This window comes from Nansenia antarctica (assembly GCF_963989245.1).
Source record: "Nansenia antarctica genome assembly, chromosome: 20".
Taxonomy (NCBI): Eukaryota; Metazoa; Chordata; class Actinopteri; order Argentiniformes; family Microstomatidae; genus Nansenia; species Nansenia antarctica.
This window is the reverse complement of record NC_137693.1, coordinates 15322536-15343990: the sequence shown is the minus strand read 5'-3', so window position 1 is coordinate 15343990 and position 21455 is coordinate 15322536. Positions and strand designations below refer to the sequence as shown.

Genomic DNA, 21455 nt, shown 5'->3' with positions numbered 1-21455 from the left:
TTGTTGTATTTCATTGATGTTCACGTGACTGTAAATATGAATGTATTTCAGTTTCACAAACTGCAAAAATAATATTCAATAAAGAAACTTGAACTTGATTCCCGGATGAAGTAAAAGTTATGACGCGTTTTACGACATTTCCCACATTTTACGCAGCAGCGTAGCACGCATATAAATACGGTACGTAAACTATAACAAGAAAACGTATTACATTTATACTGCCTCATTGACATGTTCGTGTGTGTGTGTGTGCGTGTGTGTGTTACACAGGACAGGAATGGATCATGTGAAGCATGCAGGCGGATGTCATTGTGGGGCTGTCAGATTCGAAGTCTGGAGTTCCCCAGACCTTCTTGTTTTTGATTGCGAGTATGGCTCAATTTGAAGATTGTTGTAGTTTTTAGTGAACTCTAGGTTGTCAATTTATTTTTTACTATGGTTAATTAAAGTAGAGATTCTCAGTTTTTATTTGATGATATTTGTGTACATATTAGTATTAGTTTTACCATTCAGAAATTAACAATCAAACCATAACCCTAAATATTAAGACAATATAACTGACCAACGTTTCTCTATCTAGCTGTAGCATTTGCACCAAGAAGCAGAACCATCATTTCATTGTGCCTCAAAGTCAGTTTACACTTTTGCAGGTATGAAAGCATGTTTACAGAAGCTACAGGTCTCTTTGTGTCCTTGTAGCTACAATAATACTCCAACGTGTTGTGCTGTTAGGTGAATAGAATGAATGTTTAACGAATTATGTTAACTTTTGTCATGTACTGTATCTTATAGGGTTTGGAGAATCTCACCACATACACATTTAATACACATACTGCCAAGCACACATTCTGTAGAACATGTGGAGTTCAGAGTTTCTACACACCACGCTCCAATCCTACTGGATATGGTAAGGAAAATGAGCAACAAACACAGTATACTGTTGTTAAGACTGCTTTTGATTATTCTGTAAACCTAACTGCCCTGTACTGTTTGTGGTCAAACAGGGAGGGTTGGGTGGAGTGCATGAATCATGCATGAGACTGAGAAGGTTGAATATGTATTGTGTGTCCTGTACGGTGTGTTTGTTTGTCCCCAGGCATAGCTCCGCATTGTCTGGACCCAGGTAGCGTCCACAGTGTGACCGTAGAGAAGTTCTGTGGGGAGAAGTGGGAGGAGAGCATGCAGAGCCACCTGACTATCAGAGGCATGTCCACGCCTGGAGCAGACCAACACAGCTGAGCCCTGTTCTGGAAAAACTAATTGTACCGTCTTTAATTCCTACATCATTTATAGAAATAAACATAACAAATGTCAAAAATTCTTAAAGCTATAGAGCCCAAGTCAGTATAATGTCAGGCATTAACAGTGTATTTACATAACGAGAATAATAAAATGAAACTTCCCAAGGAACAGCTGGTGAAGGTATTTCATTGTAAAAGACATAGTGGACAACTACCCTTGAATAATATATGTCACTTAGCTGACGCTTTTGTCCAAAGCGACTCAGTGAGTCATACATTCTTCATATTGTCCCAGTGGTAATCAAACCCAAGCACACATCGTTAGCACAATGCTTGCAGTAAAAAGGTTGATACATATGATTTACTCCTGTGTATCAACAACAATCCAAATGTGTCGGATGAGGCAGAACAAATAAAACTCAGTGCAAACAGATTCAAGCAGGATTCACATACAAAGGTCCAGTGTTCTCTTCAAAGACTGACGTAAAAACACACTCTCTTTCCTAATAGAAAACACACTCTTTCCTAATAGATCTTCAGATTCTTTGGTCCTTGTGCGATGACTTGGAATGTGTTGACCAGCATGTAGCGTGACAACAGAATGTAGAGGTAACGAAACCACAGCAGTTGAGAGCGGTGACAAAGCATGGCCCTCTGGGAAAAAAAGAGTGAGAATCAGGAAGATATACAGACAGCCTTGGTCATCATTAGTGTTTACACACAGTCTATCTACTGGAGATTCATGTTCTTTTTTCAGTTTTTTTCAGACAAAACACTCTCATTGCCTAACTTCTCACTGCCTGCCTACTCAGGTGTTGAGGCCCCATTTCACTAAAGAGTATGGACCCCCCCGTGTGGACACCAAGCTCATTGTCTTATCACTTGAAAACTAATGCATGCACATTCAACTTATTTCCAAAAAGTGTAAATGAAAAGGAAAATAATACCATCACATTGTCATATATGCCCCTATCCAGTTTATTGCAAAGTTCTAGTTTAAAATGCTGCAATACATGGGAGTGTATACAACACTGGGTGGGTATTTTCTTCCTTTTCAAGAATTCTCTATATACTTTCGTAAATTCAATTGCTACCCCAAGGCTGGTTGTATACTGTATGTTGTACACATCAGTACACATCAGACATTACGTTATGTTTTATTTATTATGTTTTGACAACATGTGTGTCCATTAAGAGAAGATAAGAGTAGCAGCTAAACAATGTCTTTTCAGAGCTTATGGTGTGGGCTCACCATGGCTTGCCTGTAGCCCTTTGAGCCTACGATGCAGCACAGGTCTGAGGGGAGGAGCCAGCTGAGGGGGAGCTCCAGGAAGGAGACGTACTTCCTGAAGAGGCCAACAGTCACCAGGGAGAGGAGGCAGCAGTCTGGGAGGAACAGATACATGGTTTAATGCTGCTTACAACACAATGGAAACAAACAACAAACAACTGATGTAGTTTTATATCATTTTATACTGAGAATTTAAGTCTCTCTACAGTTTGGCGAATCTAGCACTCAAGGAGGGCCCATTTCCTTCCTGTAAGGGATGGGCCAAGATCTGTGGCGCAGTGAATAATTCTGACTGTGGACAGGGCCCATAACTTGTGTAATCACAGCTTTGTATAATATGATTGGTTCCCAAGAATAGTGACCTCATGACCAAGGACAGTTCTATAAATATGAGTCCCACCCATCGTTGGGGGCTTTTGGGCTATTGCTTCTTGCTTATTTGTCTGTTAATGCTACAAAGTTAAACATGACCCATTTCTGCAAATTTTAAAGCAAGGTTTCTTTTTATTTATAATTTTCTGAGATTTTAAATGATAAAAAAGGAAAAGGGCCCTGTGCAAAAGTTTGGGAACTGTTTTGGATTATTCTTTGTTACCTTTTGAGAAGACGATTACTAAGGCCCAGACCAAGGGTCAATGAGTCAGGTGAATATAATTCCAGGGTTGAACTATATATTCTGAAGTAACTCCATGCCTTCTAAAGTAAACAACTGCGGTGGATGTTGTGTGTGGTGTTAAGAACCATGAGCTCCTCTAAACAGTTGTCCAAGGATGTCAGAATTAAGATCAATTCCACCATCAAGGAGAAGGCTACGAAAACTCTCGCAACGACCTATTTCTACTGTCAGAAACATCATCAGAAAATGAAAAATAAATGGAACAATTGAAGTCAATACAAGATCTGGAAGACCAAGAACATTTTCAGATAGAATGGCCCAAGATCTGGTGAGAAATGCTCAGAAGAACCCACACATCACTGCAAAAGAGCTGCAAAAAAGAGTAGCAGACACCGGTCTAGTTGTTCACAGGACAACAATACAGCGTACCGTAAACAACAAAGACCTACTGTACATGGCAGAGTTGCCAGAAAGAAGCCTTTCCTACATCCTCAACACAAAATTAAGCGTCTGAAGTATGCAAAAGAAAACCTTGAGAAACCTGAAGCCTATTGGACCCCGGCTGGGTCACCTGGAGGAGGGTGTATGATGTTGAAAGACCCGAAACGCCCGATGATTCCAGGAACATCACTGAAGATGTGTCCAGAGGCATCAGTAGATGTATGTACACAGAGAAGAACACCTTGCCAACTGTTAAGCATGGAGGTGGATCCATTATGCTTTGGGGTTGTGTAGCAGCTGGGGGCACAGGCAATATTGTGTGGGTGGAAGGAAGAATGGATTCCACCAAATATCAAGACATTCTAGAGGCTAATGTTCGAAAGTCAGTCCAGAAATTGAAGTTGAAGAGAGGTTGGGTATTCAGGCAAGACAATGACCCGAAGCATACCTCAAAATCAACCATGAAGTACCTCCAGGAAAGATGGATGAAGGTTTTGGAATGGCCATCACAGTCCCCAGACTTGAATATTATTGAAAATCTGTGGAGAGATCTCAAACATGCTGTGCATGCAAGAAGGCCGGAGAATATTTCAGAGCTAGAGTTGTTCTGCCAGGAAGAATGGGGAAAAATTCCCAAAACAAGAATTGAAAGACTCTTAGCTGGCTACAGGAAGCGTTTGCAAGCTGTTATAGTTGCCCGAGGAGGAGTTACAAAGTACTAGCTGACAGGGTTCCCAAACTTTTGCGCAAGGCCTTTTTCCTTGTTTTATTATTTTGAAACGGTAAAAAGTAAAAAAATCATTAAAATAAATTAATCTAGCTTTTAAAATGTGATGAAATGTGTGATGTTTAACTTTGTACCATTTAGAGGTTAGGTTTGCTTCTTTTCATTTAGATATTAATTGTAAAAGGCATTTTGACTTGGGGTGCCCACATTTTTGCACCCCACTGTATATTACAGATCCAAGTCTGACAAAATTCAGCTACTAGTGAAGGAGTACAGTAAAAAGCAGTGTAATAATATATTGTCAAATGGTGACTATTTTTCTGCGATCTCATGTTTTCTGCAGCCTCAAATGTGATAAATTGCTCAACACTGGAGAGAGGGGTCCTGGATGACAGCAAACCAACAGTTTCATCACACATCCTAAGCTGACAGTCCTTATATGGGGTGAGAGGACAGGACACAGAGTTGTCTTGTTTCCTCATTCATTTGATGAAGAGTGTATATATATATACACTACCGTTCAAAAGTTTGGGGTCACTTAGAAATTTCCTTATTTTTGAAAGAAAAGCACAGTTTTTTTTCAATGAAGATAACATTAAATTAATCAGAAATACACTCTATACATTGTTAATGTGGAAAATGACTATTCTAGCTGCAAACATCTGGTTTTTAATGGAATATCTACATAGGTGTGTAGAGACCCATTTCCAGCAACCGTCACTCCAGTGTTCTAATGGTACATTGTGTTTGCTAATCGCGTTAAAAAGCTAATGAAAACGGTTTTGCTGGTTAGAGAAGCTATACAAATGGCCTTCCTTTGAGCTAGTTGAGTATCTGGAGCATCACATTTGTGGGTTCAATTATACTCTCAAAATGGCCAGAAAAATAGAACTTTCATATGAAACTCGACAGTCTATTCTTGTTCTTAGAAATGAAGGCTATTCCATGTAAGAAATTGTCAAGAAACTGAACATTTCCTACAACGGTGTGTACTAGTCCCTTCAGAGAACAGCACAAACAGGCTCTAACCAGAGTAGAAAGAGAAGTGGGAGGCCCCGGTGCACAACTGAGCAAGAAAACAAGTACATTAGAGTCTCTAGTTTGAGAAATAGACGCCTCACAGGTCCTGAACTGGCAGCTTCATTAAATGGTACCCGCAAAACGCCAGTGTCAACGTCTACAGTGAAGAGGCGACTCCGGGATGCTGGCCTTCTAGGCAGAGTGGCAAAGAAAAAGCCATATTATCTGAGACTGGCCAATAAAAGGAAAAGATTAATATGGGCAAAAGAACACAGACATTGGACAGAGGAATTGAAGGAGAAGTGTTATGGACAGACACATCGAAGTTTGAGGTGTTTTGATCACACAGAAGAACATTTGTGAGACGCAGAACAAGTGAAAATATGCTGGAAGAGTGCCTGACGCCATCTGTCAAGCATGGTGGAGGTAATGTGATGGTCTGGGGCTGCTTTGGTGCTGGTAATGTGGGAGATTTGTACATGGTAAAAGGGATTTTGAATAAGGAAGGCTATCACTAAATGTTGCAACGCCATGCCATACCCTGTGGACAGTGCTTGATTGGAGCCAATTTCCTCCTACAACAGGACAATGACCCAAAGCACACTTCCAAATTATGCAAGAACTATTTAGGGAAGAAGCAGGCAGCTGGTATTCTGTCTGTAATGGAGTGGCCAGTGGAGTCACCAGATCTCAACCCCATTGAGCTGTTGTGGGAGCAGCTTGACCGTATGGTACGCAAGAAGTGCCCATCAAGCCAATCCAACTTGTGGGAGGTGCTTCAGGAAGCGTGGGGTGAAATTTCTTTAGATTACCTCAACAAATTAACCGCTATAATGCCAAAGGTCTGCAATGCTGTAATTGCTGCAAAGGGAGCATTCTTTGACGAAAGCAAAGTTTGAAGGACAAAATTATTATTTCAAATAAAAATAATTATTTCTATCCATGTCAATGTCTAGACCAGGGGTCGGCAATTAGGTTTGGCCTCGGGCCAATTTTTTTTTGAGCCACTAGATGGCGGGCCCAACATAATCAAAGGCTAATTTAAGTAATTGATTGTTTAAAAATGTGACACGTTCTAATGCTTTGACTTTTCTTTCGACTGTACACATCGCTAGTCAACTAACACAGCTTGTTTTGTGAACCTGCTAACAATGTAAAGTAGTGTTCTAGTTAACTAGGTAGCTGTCCAATCCATTATGTTGCAGTATTTTGGCTTGACTAGCGAGTTTGTGTTGTGATTCTCAACAACGTTGAAACGTAGTTTCACACTTTTCCATATTTTTTAATAATAAATGTGTGGACTGACGATGTAGCGTAGCCTAACTTATTCTAATAATTATGTAACATAGTTTCATTCTGATAATTATTCCCCCCTCCTCCCAGACAAGGTCACATTATTATTATTGGATTGGTTGTTTGCGTGCCGGGTGAAGTTAGCCAAACAGTTAACCTGCTAGCAAGAGAAACATAATGTCACTCTTCAAAGGTCTAAAGAGGAAAGTTGACGGTGGAAACAGGGCATTTAAAGAGGAATGGACAGCGAACTATACGTTCATCCTACCTGGTTTCATCAATGCAAAGCCGTTGTGAGAGACATTTTCCGTGCTCACAATGTTCCCTTTCTATACATGCGAGTCGTCCTTTTCGTCAATGAATGCGATAAAGACGCACGAGAGGAATCGATGGATGCATAAAAACCTTGAGAACTGCCTGTGGATTAAAGTGACGTCAATATCACCAGATATCAAGCAAATACTGACCGATGGGAGATGCTTTTTGTTTGCGCCGATTTTGTTTTCAATGTTTTTCAGAAAATTAAACAGAATTTGCGTTGTTACTGTTCATATGTGTGTTGCAGTCACATATACGTAAACATTACGTTTGAATGGCTTACTGAGCTCGTGTTATTTTGTTCAAACCACACACGGTATGTCGGCTATTTCAGCACCGTGACGCGTTGTCCACCTGCTTATGATTCACTCTGAGGGGTTCAGCGTCAGTGCGCTTCGGTGCACCTTGCTGCCTGATTGTCTGTCCCTGTGTCATTCACTCTCAACATGGATAAAAGTACAATAAGCATTATTCAGGTGGAGTTCGATTCTCTATTCGGACATTATAGGCGCTATATGTGGGACTGTCGGTCCGATATTATTATAAAAATAAAATAAAAAGTGGATTCTCAAAATAATCTGCTGGGCCAAATATTATTGGTGACGGGCCAGCAATGGCCCACGGGCCGCCTATTGCCGACCCCTGGTCTAGACTATATTCATTTTGCAACTCATTTGATAAATAAAAGTGTGAGTTTTCATGGAAAACACGAAATTGTCTGGGTGACCCCAAACTTTTAAACGGTAGTGTATATATATGTACTATAGGTAACAGAAAGGCCTCAACAACATAGATGTGAGACAGTGTTTGATTAAGCAAAATGGTAAGAGAGAGAGAGGGGGTTAAAGGTTTGACCCTGAGCAGAGTATAATAATATAATATAATAATAAAAACAACAACAATAATAATAATAATAATAATAATAATAATGATAATAATAATAACAATACATTAGACTTATATAGCGCTTTTCTAGACTCTCAAAGACGCTTAATCAAACCTTGTCTAGGAAAGGAACCAATGGCAAAACAATGATCAAACCTCTCATCCAATACTGAGACTGTGTACAGGTTGACTTGGCTGAGTAATAGACATTGTACATTATACAACAGTTATTTCCGACCAAGTCATTTGATTGGACAAGAGGCATTCCATGAGTGCTGATATACAGTATAACAGCACTGAGACTTTTAACTATGTATCACTCCGCCGCACAGATGTTCTACTAATTGACCGTTAATTAGACTACATGTTTGTGTTCATGTTACTAGGCAACAGTCCATTTGAAGTTCAGTTGCGGAATTTTTTTATTTTTATTTTAATGATTAAATAAACAAACAAATCATAATCTGTTGTCGCTTATTACTGTTAACTAATAAATGGCGCTGTAGAACTGTTGTATAAAAGCAATATCACACTTGAGGTCGTGCTGTTATACTGAATATCAGCACGGCATCGTACAGCTGTGCTGATATTCAGTATAACAGCACTCCCTCTCGTGTGATATTGCTTAAGTCAACCTCATCTCTTAGGGGTTCTTTAGGGTTTTCACTTTGTCTGATACTAGGTGGTGGTTTGTTGTGTTCCTACTGCCACCATCTGACTGAGGAGAGTAAAAGTGCCACAACACTGATGTTAACAGTAGAGGGCACTCTTTACTAATGAATGTAGGGCAACAACAACTTCCTGCTTTAAGATCAGCCCCCCCTACTTGTCCTCAGTGTAACTGTCCTTGGACAAGTTGCTAAATGTTTAGTTTACCAACATGCATTTTACTATATCAGTGAAGCATTCAACATACCCATATAATTAATACAAAACGTTTACATCACAACCAGTCATGATTATGTTCATAATATTTGAAAGGTGCTTGGGAAAATAAAAATGTGAGGGTTCAAACTCACCATCTGGCACTTTCCCAGTGGAGGCGAGATAGCTGCAGGTAGAGACAAGCAACAATGACAGTATCTATTTATAGGTTGTCAGCACAAACAGCTTTGAACTTAAGCTTTGAAGAAATAACATAGACAGAATTAAACGAGTATCAGGGTAGTGTCTGTGGGACTGAATACATAAAAATGATTAGGTCACAGTACAGCGCTGGCAGCCAATACGTGTCTCTGAATAACAAAGGTTTGTTCAGATGGCCGCAGCTCAAATGGGTAAGAGATCAACATCCCTCATGAAGGGAAGCAAGGCAGCAATTTAGGATCATAAATAGACTATTGAGAATTGATGTCTCTGTAATTATTGATTCTGATGAGGGAATTGGGACTGAACTTTGGATTGAACTGAACAAGCTGCTAATTATAACTTAAGGGTTATGGTGCCTGGGAGTTCTGTGTTACATTCCACATTGGCTACAGTAACTGGCCTGTCTCATCAGTGTTTGAAAAGAGGGGGCAGTTCTTGTCTTTCCTCTAGTACAAGCTCTCATCTCTCATTCTTTGTCAGAGTTGCCGAAATATATACAGTATATAAACAAATATATACAGTATATGAACAAATATATACAGTATAGCTTTATAAACAAAAGATAAAGAGACAAATAAAACACCACAGCAAATCAGTTGGTGATTTGGCTCTGGCTCACATCACCTACGGCCGGGGACCCCGATAGGCCCCGCAGGCCACCCCCGCCCGTGACGGGGTGATTTAAGGCGGCTACAACGGCACGTAAAGTTGACACTGAAAATAGACTGTTTAAACCAACTTGCCATCTGTTTGCAACGAACATCTTGACCAGTGCCATCACATACCAACAACTGAGCCCAACTTCACGAAGCCTAGTAGTCTAATATACTGAAAAATGTATGGAAAATATATTTTAAATTATAAACAGAGGAAATAATTAATTAATTAAACAGAGGGAATAAATTAATATCGCACACTTCTCTCCATGCAATGAAAACATATTTCACTATAAAGTCATCAACATGTTTAGTGTGCAGCACATTATAATACCTGCAACTTATCTACACCAAAACAAAATCAATTAACAACGTGCCTTTCTAGAGTCGGCGTTTCAAGGTGTATCAGCTGTTTCCTATTGTTAAAGGGACAGATGGATGAGATGAGGCGATGTGTGTGTCTGGAGGTTACAATCATTTAGAGAGCCGGCAGACGTCCATTACAGAGCACAAACTTGGAGGACTGAAGAGCAAACATCAATTTAATATTCCCATAACTGACTGACCATATTTCTTGTTTACTGGTATTTACATAAGCCGTTAAGAGTATTGGAAGGCTTTAATGTAACTCAATTATTAATCTGAACACATTTCAACCTGTCACACCATAAGAGTTTGGTTGTGGAATGGGCTGGAGGCTTGACAGTTTCACAGTTCATTTTAAAAGTGGCCTGCTATGAAAAGTAATTGGGGACCTATGGGTTAAAATGACCCCTGACCTATGGGTTAAAATGACCCCTGACCTATGGGTTAAAATCTAAAGGGAATCATGGGATGTGATTTGGACGACACATCTACAGATGGGGGCTGGATGTTGGAGGAGAGTCAAGAAGGCTCAGAGAGGAAGAGTCCATGAGCACTAGTCAATGAAGACCTCTGTTCATTGTGCGTGTCTACACTGTAATGTACACATCACAATAAAACACAAACACATTGGTCTGATGCAACTGGTTTGGTTGGCCTCTCCAGACCAGAACGACCCGCCCTCCTTTCTCCTTTCAGTCAGTGATTTAGTGGCTTCTCTGCAGGGCTTCTCTGTTGTTCCAGCGCTGGAGTGTGGGTTTGGACGACCTCTCAACTATGCAACAGATGAATTGCAAAACTCTGTGCTCTGTGCGTGTGTGTGTGTGTGTGTGTGCGTGTTTGTGGGGAAAAGGGGGCGGGGTGTGAGGTGTGCTTGGATGTTTAGCATGTGGTTGGTGTGTGTGTGTTTCATAATTATGGAGTGTAGGAATGCAGCCTACAGGGCTGGTGCCTGGGTGCTGGCCCAGATACTGGTTCTGGTTCTGTGGACAGACGTGTGTTACCTAAAGCACAGCCCTGGGGGCATCATTCCACAAACAGATAAAAAATGTCCTCAAGAAAACAACAACAAAGGACCCATGCAACCTCATAGCAGTGTTAATTTTGTCAGGCTTTTTAGTCACTTCGTCTTTGGTGTTTAGATGAAGATGCACACCAGTTCTAGTCACACCAAGTCACCTCCATTTTTCTTAGTTCCAGTCCAGTTCCAGTTGATGAAAACTGAAAACATTCCAGTGCAGTTTCAGTCCACAAAAACCCCAAAACATTTTAGTCTAGCCGTAGTCAGCGACTAAAACGCGAGACTGCACTGGAATGTTTTCAGTTTTTATCAACTGGAACTGGACTGGAACTAAGAAAAATTGAGGTGACTTGGTGTGACTAGAACTGGTGTGCATCTTCATGTAAACACCAAAGACTAAGTGACTAAAAAGCCTGACAAAATTAACACTGCCTCATAGTGGCGCTCCTTATCCAGCTAGTACCTGGCAGCGTTGTGAAGGGCTCTGTGATTTGCATGGCCACTCACTCCTCTTCCATCAAAGGTCAGAACCTAAAACAACAAAATGTTCATCTTACCATCCTTTTATGCCAATCGACAGAGGTAATACGGTAGCTAAATGTCAATGTAAAAATACACATACAAAAGAAAGAGGGACATTTGTCTCTGGTTAATGGAAGGGAAGCTTGTCTGTGTGTCTGACAGCAGAGTAGCTTGGCAGGAGACAACTGATATTTAAAGCTTTTTTCTGCCTGCATGCCTGCGTACCAGAGGAAGAGGGATTGGGCAAGTAAAAGGGACAGACGCAGCAGGCTAAATGTATCATGATTATGCCCCTGAAACCAAACATGGTGGGGGAACCCACCACCACCACCAGCCTTCCCATTTACAGGCTTACAGGCTTACATTTCTGATGTGCTGGAGAAGTCTAAGCTTGGGAGAAGCTGAAAAATAAGAAAATATTTAGTAAGACAAAACATTTTGGCTTCCAAATGGGCATATGAATGAATGAATACTGGGGAAATATTGTGAGGGAACTAAAAATGTCTGTGAATCACGGACACACGCAGACACAGGATGGGAGGAGACCCCCATCATCACTGTGTTGACCTCTGTTTGTAGTATTTGATTACAAACGCAGATCAGTAAGATACATCGTTTCATCTGGGGAGTGCTGTAAGTATACTGCTATGTCCTCCAATTATCCGAGAGAGCGGTATGTGTTTGGATTTTGTCAGAGTAACCCTGGTTGTGCGGGGTTTAAAAAACATCGTTTTTTTACTCTGATCTCAATTTTCAAATTCCTTTTGGGAAATGTTCTGGAACCCTCTCTGTGTGGTTGATAACCATCTCTGAGTAAACAAGCAGTGAGCGACCCAAGTGCACCATAAGCATCTGCTGCTGTAGAAGCCATGGAGCTTCCGGGAGATGTTTAGATGCAATGTTGGGTAAACGCAACGGGGGGATGAAATGGTCCTCTGAGTTCATTACCAAGGGGAAGCCCATGAGAGACGTACACCACTGACACCAGCCAGGGGACTGTGGTGCCAAAACTCATATCAGGTCCACATTTTTCTCCAGGATGTGGAGAATACTCACTATAGAATTAATTTCAAGGTTCTGGTCATCACCTACAGAGCCCTCCATGGTCAGGCACCCAGTAGGTCTCTCAGGTCCTCTGACCAGGATTTGTTGGTTGTCCCCCGTGCCAGATTGAAGACCAAGGGTGATAGAGCATTCCAAACCGTGGCCCCCAGGCTTTGGAATGCTCTCCCCTTGGATCTTAGATCAGCTGGCTCGGTCAAGGTTTTAAAAAAAAATAGCTAAAGACTGTCTTGTATAGAGAGGCTTTTGGATAGCCCCAAGGGCTAGCCTGTCTTTCTGTCTTTCTGTGTCCTGTTGATGTTGTTGTACACCTGTTGTCTGTTACTTGTTTTTATTCTCACTTGTTTGCCTGTTTTAACCTGCTGTGGCTTTCGCTCTTGTATTATGTTTTATTGTGTTTCTTCCTTGTTATGTAAAGCACTTTGTGACCCTTGGTCTGGGAAAGGTGCTGTATAAATACATTTTACTTACTTACTTACTTACTATATAGCATAGCAAGAAGACAGTGATAACATCGGAGTAGAAGTCACAGTAGTGGCATTGTTGGGGAGACACCGACTAGACATTCAGTATAGAGGCATTCTCACCATGTTGATGGAGTGTGCTCTGACATGCTTCAGGATCAGAGATGAGGTCAGAGAGATGCTCCATTCTACCTCAGGGTCATCAGGAAGTTCCCTGGAAGAGGACAAAGCAGAACAGAGGTTTATGTTGGTATGTACGTTACTCTACCCAGCACACCAACTAACACACACATCTGAGTTACTGACTTATGCACAGAGCAGATTGAATCTGACTTATGAAAATCTGTTATTGTGTAATGCTTGGTAGTCAGTGAGGGTATTTAACTAAACCACAGCGCAGGAGAATAAAGACCGTGCATCTCACACAGCCCTGAGCTACACCGACACCACCTTATCGCTCAACATCCCTCATTGGCTACAAACTGTTCACAATGATACTTTTTTTCCCTCTCTCTCTCTCTCTCTCTCTCTCTCTCTCTCTCTCTCTCTCTCTCTCTCTCTCTCTCTCTCTCTCTCTCTCTCTCTCTCTCTCTCTCTCTCTCTCTCTCTCTCTCTCTCTCTCTCTCTCTCTCTCTCTCTCTCTCTCTCTCTCTCTCTCTCTCTCTCTCTCTCTCTCTCTCTCTCTCTCTCTCTCTCTCTCTCTCTCTCTCTGTCTCTCTCTGTCTCTCTCTGTCTCTCTCTGTCTGTCTGTCTGTCTGTCTCACCCTCCCTCCCTCCCTCCCTCCAGAAACATCAAACATGAAAACGGGAGAGAGAGTCAGTCAAGCATGTTGACAGTGATTCAGACACACCGGGGTCAAGGCAGTTCAGATGAAAACAAAGTCCTGAGGGCTTCATTAGAAAGGCGGGTACTAGAAGCAGCTCTTACACTCAGAGAAGAAGTTAACTATTTCTGTTCTACATGTCCAGCTAAACCACAACCAACAGCAAGCTTGGCTGATGCAAACACATTTATAACACTAAAATAACGCCTGACATTACATCATTATGTATTGAAATCAAACCCCTATATCACGGTCAGGCAACCTGACAAGAAAAGAGAGAGAGGAGTGTGAGCGAGAGGGAGACAGAGAGAAATGAGCTAATGTCTTGTACATTTTGAAGTGTGGGAGGGGGTGGGTGGGGATGGGAGGTGAATAGAGGTCATCCCACCTCCCCCTTGATTCTTCACAATGGGGCAGGGCAGCGGTGCCTGTTGAGGGAAGTGATGGATCAGCACACAAATCAACCCCCTGCCAGGTCTGCGGGGGTCAGGCCCGAGGGGGGCTGTGTCACAGGGGTGGGGGCTGGAGAGGTCCAAGGGTTATGGGTGGTCTGCACTCTGACTACTCCTGCATGGCACCTCAAGGTATAATGCCCGTTTGCAAAAACATTGGACTTTTCAACACCTCAGTCCAGGGCGATGGTGAGTGGTGCTTGGTTGGTATGTGTAACATGCAAAATGTAATATCTGGAAACTTTTCCCTCCAATAACAATGTTGAAAAAAAGAATGTCTTTATGTGACATAGAATGAGACATTTTCTCTGGTTGCAGTTGCCAAATATCAAATAATAATATTAGGCTTTACAGAAATAAACAACACCAGAGCACAGTCATATTTGTCATGTGTAAGCATCACATATCCTACATATTGGGGCTTTTGTCTATATGTTTTATTAGTGTGCTTGCTGTAAGCAAGCAACACTATTGTTATCTCATATATATATATATTTAGTGTGCTTGCTGTTTGTAAAAGTTTGTAAGTGTTCCCCCGGCTGCTCCTCCCACAGCGCTACGTAGACATGAAATGTGTCAAACCGTGCAGCTCGTTGTATATATTGTTGCTATTGTTTTGTGGAACGGTTGTTTTCCGGTGACTTGGTTGTTTTCCGAAATCCTGGCCCACAGGATTTCGCTGTACAGTGGGGTGCAAAAATGTGGGCACCCCTAGTCAAAATGCCTTTTACAATTAATATCTAAGTGAAAAGAAGCAAACTTAACCTCTAAATGGCACAAAGTTAAACATGACACATTTTATCACATTGTAAAGCAAGATTAATTTTTATTTGTAACTTTTTACAGTTTCAAAATAATGAAACAAGGAAAAAGGCCTTGTGCAAAAGATTTGTAACTCCTCCTCGGGCTAATTATAACAGCTTGCAAACACTTCCTGTAGCCAGGTAAGAGAGAATTTTTCCCCATTCTTCCTGGCAGAACACCTCTAACTCAGAAATATTCTTCGGCCTTCTTGCATATACGGCATGTTTGAGATCTCTCCACAGATTTTCAATAATATTCAAGTCTGGGGACTGTGATGGCCATTCCAAAACCTTCATCCGTCTTTCCTGGAGGTACTTCATGGTTGATTTTGAGGTATGCTTCGGGCCATTGTCTTGCCTTCGAACATTAGCCTCTAGAATGTCTTGATATTTGGTGGAAACCATTCTTCCTTCCACCCGCACAATATTGTCTGTGCCCCCAGCTGCTACACAACCCCAAAGCATAATGGATCCACCTCCATGCTTAACAGTTGGCAAGGTGTTCTTCTCTACAAATGCTTCACCCTTTTTTCTCCAAACATACCTTCTTTGGTTGTGGCCAAAAAGTTGGCACATTGTTCCAATAGGCTTCAGGTTTCTCAAGGTTTTGTTTTGCATACTTCAGACGCTTAATTTTGTGTTGAGGTCGTAGGAAAGGCTTCTTTCTGGCAACTCTGCCATGTAGGTCTTTGTTGTTTACGGTATGCTGTATTCAGTCTTAGACCAACTAGACCGGTGTCTGCTACTCTTTTTTGCAGCTCTTTTACAGTGATGTGTGGGTTCATGTAGTTTATGTATTACTGTTATGTAATTAGCCTACTGTTGTAAAGTAGTAATTTATGTTTCCCTAACGAACTGCAATTTAAGATTATTCCCTTCAACTTAAGATCTTTACTGTAAAGATGTAAGATTTTTACAGTATTTTACAGCATTGCCAATGAATATTAGATTCGAAAATACGAAATTTGGCGATTTAACATGACTTTCGGTATAAACCACGGCCACATCCGGTCTTCTATCCGAATACAGATAAAAATACAGATAGTTTTGATGGTTGAACAGATACAGATAATGACGTCTCTGTACACCCCTTATTTGAATATCTAAGCCATTAGTTTTTACGTTCTGGCCGTTCATTTGTTAGCTAGATAACATAATGATTTCAGACCTTGTTACCATGGTAACGGTCAACGGTCAACGTGTACTGGCCATCAGGGGGCCGCAAATTCACTTGGAACACACACACACACACACACACACACACACACACACACTCACACTCACACTCACACTCACACTCACACTCACACACAGATATGTTGTTACACTTCAAAATGTTACGCTTTTAACTTACATGTTCAGTATCAAGGGATAGCGTTTATTTATACTTCTTGGCTTAAATACTTTCGGGGCAAGCACACTTCACAATGTCCACACAAATGTCACCGCTCTAGTTTTGAAGTGAAATTGTAACCTCCCTATCTCTGTGCAAACCTGATTATTGTTTGGGAAGATTAAGCTTTTACCCTAGCGAACATTAGTAAACAAAAGAGGCCAAGGTGAAAAAAAAGAAAAGAAAAACTAACAAAAGACAGAGATCTCCCTCACCTTGTTCAAGCGGGATGCAGGCAGTGTTAGCTTTGCTATGGCAACAGTGCCAAGCGCCCTAGAGTAACCTCCACAGCTCCCTCCTGTAGCTCTGCATGTGGATGTCTAATTGCTTGCAGGCATCTGTATGCAGTTGTTGAACTTTGGCCCAGTAGAGGGGCTGTGTGTGCAACTGACTGACAGCGCTTGTTTAGTCTGGTCACATGGGTCAGACCTAGGAAACTGCTAGGCTACAGTCAGCTTAGGGCATTCTGGGAAACTTTGAGACACTGTTAACTCCTTCAAAGCACACTGATATAAAAACAGAACATATTCTGAAACACTTTACATTAAGGTTGCCTTCATAAAGGGTTTTTAAGACGTTTACTGACAATGTATTATTTGTTTATACATCATAATATGTAGTTTGAAACTTTTCATGAAGGTAACATTGTGAAGTATTACAAAGTATTCTAAAAACAATACAAAAAACATATTAGAATATAAAATCTAACATGTAAGACCTGGGTTATCTGGGACAATACCACAGTCCTGATATCAATGATATAGGCTGTAGTCTCTTATTATCCTACTATACCATTTCTTTTCAACTTCTGAAAACTGTAGACGTTTTCAGTCTCACGTTCAAAAACAGCTCTACCAAACAGTCCTACTGCTCTAACACACACACACACACACACACACACACACACACACACACACACACACACACACACACACACACACACACACACACACACACTCACACTCACACTCACACTCACACACTCACACACACACACACACACACACACACACACACACACACACTCACACTGTATTCACAACAAGCTCCATCGTATCATTTTGCTTTCCCCCAAAATGAACATAATCCCCCAGATGCCCTTGAGACCAGAGGACTGTTTTGGACTCGTTCATTTATGGACTCTGCATTAATAACAGGGTCGTACTCAGTCCCTGACATGAGAACACTGAGGGGTCAGAGCCAGGACTTAACCAGGACTTAACCAGGACTTAACCAGGACTTAACCAGGACATAACCAGGACTTAACCAACCACTACGTGCTGTCCTCTGCCTCCAGCCAATAAATCAGCCCAAGCTATTTCCACCCCACATCGATTTATAATTAAACACAGTGGAAGTGGATGCATTGACTCATGCTCTCTTTTAGCCCCTACTAGCTTTGAAAGGAAAACAAGTTGAGCACAAAAGTTAACAACCCACTGATGCGTAATAACTAAAATAACTAATATAAATAATTTTTCAATGTGTTAACTATCAAGAATCTTCATTAGGATAGATAGGCCTAAACTTCATTAGGATAGATATATAGGCCTATACTCGGCTTGGAACAATTCTGGTCGTATAGCGACTGAAAAACAATAACGACACAATTTAATAGTGTGCAATTTGTTCTGGAGATATTCTTCTTTTAGGAACAAAAGAGAAGTACTCTATCAGACAGCAGTGGTTGACCTGAAGTACAAGAAGTGATGATGCAATGATGTGTATAAATGTCTATGATGTGATGCTTGATATAATGTTTCTTTTTTTTCCAAATGTGCATGGTGATGTCAAAGACACATTTTCATCCTCGATTTCACAATAAAGTTCTAAGAGTCAGTTTGGGTACACCATGCACATTTCCTCTTTAGAACAACAGCAGCTAAGCTAACCTTGAACTCGCTAGGCCTACAGTAGCTAAGCTAACGGTGGGGTGCTGTGCTAGAGCGACTCCCGACACGGCTCGGTGTGTGCAGGTTATTATACGTTGTGGAACTGTATTCTTGAGCTGCACTTCTGCCTGTCGAAGGAGAATTTATGTCACTGTGTGACAGACAATAAAGCTATCTTGAATCTTGTGCAGAAATCATAGGTTATAGGTCATTGAAAGGAAAAAGTTGGGGGAAGTGCAACTGAAGTGACCTAAGTTAGAAAGCAGAGAGATGCAGTTGCCATAGTCATAGTTGCCATAAGGGTGAGAGTTTCTGCTTCAGCCCAGTGAACAACCCTGGGGGAGTGGTGAGCGTCTGCAGCGAGCTCTCACGGTGTGACAGGGAGTGAGCAGGAGTGAGCAGAGGTCGTGTCAGTGCAAGTAGAGAGGCAGCTGAGCGTGCTCAGATCAGGACTGATCACAAAGGCCCCATCATGCACTGGGGCCCCAGAGACTGTCAACACAGCTGTCCTATTCAGTAGGCATTAAGCTCTGACGAGGCCCAGCCAGCCATCATCCGATCTGCTCAAATCCACTGACTAGGGGAGAGATGGGGAACAGCAGGCTTGACTAGGGGAGAGATGGGGAACAGCAGGCTCTACAAAGCAAAGACTCAGAAACCAGGCCAAAGATGCCATATGGAAAGCAAGACGGCCACCTTGATTGTTAAAAACCAACAAGTCAGAGGCGGCGGATGAAGTATTTCACACACTGGCAAATATTTTCCCGCTCAAACGATGTCGGAAAACGATGATTAGCATTCAGTTTGTAAAGCTACTTTACTCTTTGAGTGTCTAGAAAGGCGCTATATAAGTCTAATGTATTATTATTATTATTATTATTATTATTATTATTATTATTCACTCTCTGAGGGAATAAAACAACCAGAAGACTACCGTCAACAGCGCCGTTTTTTGTATCCAATTACTGTTAGACTACAGACGCAAGAGCTACAGTATAGAGACTGGTGGGTGAGAGCCCAGTCATGAATGGGTGAACTCCGTGTTAAAACACACTGTTGTACACACTTCTCACACAGTGTTCTGAAAGAGCGGGTGTGGGGAGGAGGGGCAGCGGCAGCTAGTGATGTGATCATTGGTTGGACGGCAGACGGTAACCTCACACTGTGAAGCTGAGTCATGCTCAGGCTCACATACATGCATATACACAGACACACTAGCCAGTCATAAAGTGTAACGTTTGGCTTCACTCTGTGCCTCCTTCTCCTTCTATTTTCTTCCGGCGTTTTAGCTAGTAAAAGACCACCAGTCCCTAAGGAATGAGAATGTTATTGTATGTGTGAATACATACATTTGGACAAGCCAGAGGAAGTACATCTGCAGATACTTGGCTCAAGAGGCTGAGTATGGAGCCAAACTGTGGCCAATCATTTACAGGCATGAAAAGGAAAAACAGATCACAGTGACCTAGATTACAGTCTGAAATGTGAAGTGCTCAGAGCAGGGCCAAAATACAGCCCATGGTCCTCCACAGTTGGCTTCAGCAGACAAGAGGGGGGGGGGGAGGGAGAGAGAGAGAGAGAGAGAGGAGAGAGAGAGAGAGAGAGAGAGAGAGAGAGAGAGAGAGAGAGAGAGAGAGAGAGAGAGAGAGAGAGAGAGAGAGGGAGAGGGAGAGAGAGAGAGAGAGAGATCGTGAAGAGCAGTTTGGGGGGGGTGTCCTTGGGCATACACCAAAATCACAGGCAGGGCAAGGTTAGCCGCCAGCCACTGCATGGTGGGGGTGGAGTTCAGCACACACACAGACAGAGCTGACTCAGACAAAAGTTCAGCCATGTTCTGTGTGCACAAGATGATAAAACGATGAGGGAGGAGGTATGGAGGTGTGTGTGTGTGTGTGTGTGTGTGTGTGTGTGTGTGTGTGTGTGTTGGTGTTGGGGGGGGGCAGACAATCTGGGCATGCTGCCAACTTATTACTGCCAGTTCCAGGTCAGTGCCTGAGTTCACAAGCCACTCCTGGCAAGCCGCTGTGTGTAATCTCACACACATACAACCCCGATGTTCTGAGAACCTCCAGAGTTTCCTGGTACAGCCACTGGGGTCATGCACAGAAAGGGCTCCCCTCCTCCATGTTCTCCACGTTTCACCCTCCACTATGTTCTGTAACATGACCATTTTTAACACATTTCTTCCATGAGTGTGTCTGGCCTGACAAATCGATGATGAATGCCAGTAGTCAGAGGCCTGAACCCTGCAGCTGTATCAACAGCAGTTATGAGAACATGAAAAGGTATGCTTTAGACACAACCCCTGGTCTGGCTAGTGATCAAAATGTCTGTTCCTTTTAGCTTTATACAACGCTGATCATCATTTGTTTCCCTTTTCAGGAAATCTCCGTTCCACAGTGAATAATCTATGTGCGCTAACGGGCCTGGCCAGCTCCACCTGGGCCCTGGTGTTGGTGTCTGAGAGGTGGACTCCAGTGGTGAAAGGGCATGTGTATGAGAACAGGGGTGGTCTGGACCTCCACCAGCAATGGACCTCCTTTATTAAGATGATGATGGGTTTTTATTCTTAGGCGTAACAAAAAACACTGACTCAAATGTTCTTTCGTCCAGTTGAGCCTCAGCCAAGTCATGAAGTCATTGATGTTCTCATACTGACTCACCAGAGGACTTATCCAGGACTAAACTGCCATTGTACTGTATGAGTATTGATAAACTTAACCACTATTGGGAGGGATAAAATAACTGGGGTTTCTTTTCGGGTAAATTCAATAATATTCTACTGGGGTGAAATCATTTTGCAAGACATTGTCAGTACAGTAAAAAGTCAAGTAAGTAGCCCTGAAAACCGATGGTTCTGGAGCCTAATGGCCCATAGATCAGGAGCCTATCTCCTGTTTCAGCAGCATGTACAAGTACACCCCCTGGACATGATGCTGGTATGTTGCAGGGTCTTTCAGTACAGTAAGTGCTAAATAAATGCAAATAAGCAACATCCGTGGGTTCCTTGCGTTACATCGTTGTGAAAGAAAGCATAACTGAAATAATATAATATAATAGAAATAATATCAGGTTGTCCTCC

General features: G+C 42.0%; 1 protein-coding gene across 1 annotated transcript in view; it reads right to left on the bottom strand.

Annotated features, from left to right (window-relative positions):
• Positions 1-1567: 1567 nt before the first annotated feature.
• The window catches only part of pigl (phosphatidylinositol glycan anchor biosynthesis, class L), a 21704-nt gene continuing 1816 nt past the window's right edge, over positions 1568-21455 (bottom strand). The window contains exons 3-7 of the mRNA XM_080549765.1: positions 13133-13223; positions 11425-11492; positions 8852-8883; positions 2494-2627; positions 1568-1895 (exon numbers count right to left, since the gene is read on the bottom strand). Of these exons, the coding sequence (XP_080405891.1) occupies positions 1767-1895; positions 2494-2627; positions 8852-8883; positions 11425-11492; positions 13133-13223 (454 nt within the window). The 3' untranslated portion in view covers positions 1568-1766. The remainder of the gene's footprint in view (positions 1896-2493; positions 2628-8851; positions 8884-11424; positions 11493-13132; positions 13224-21455) is intronic.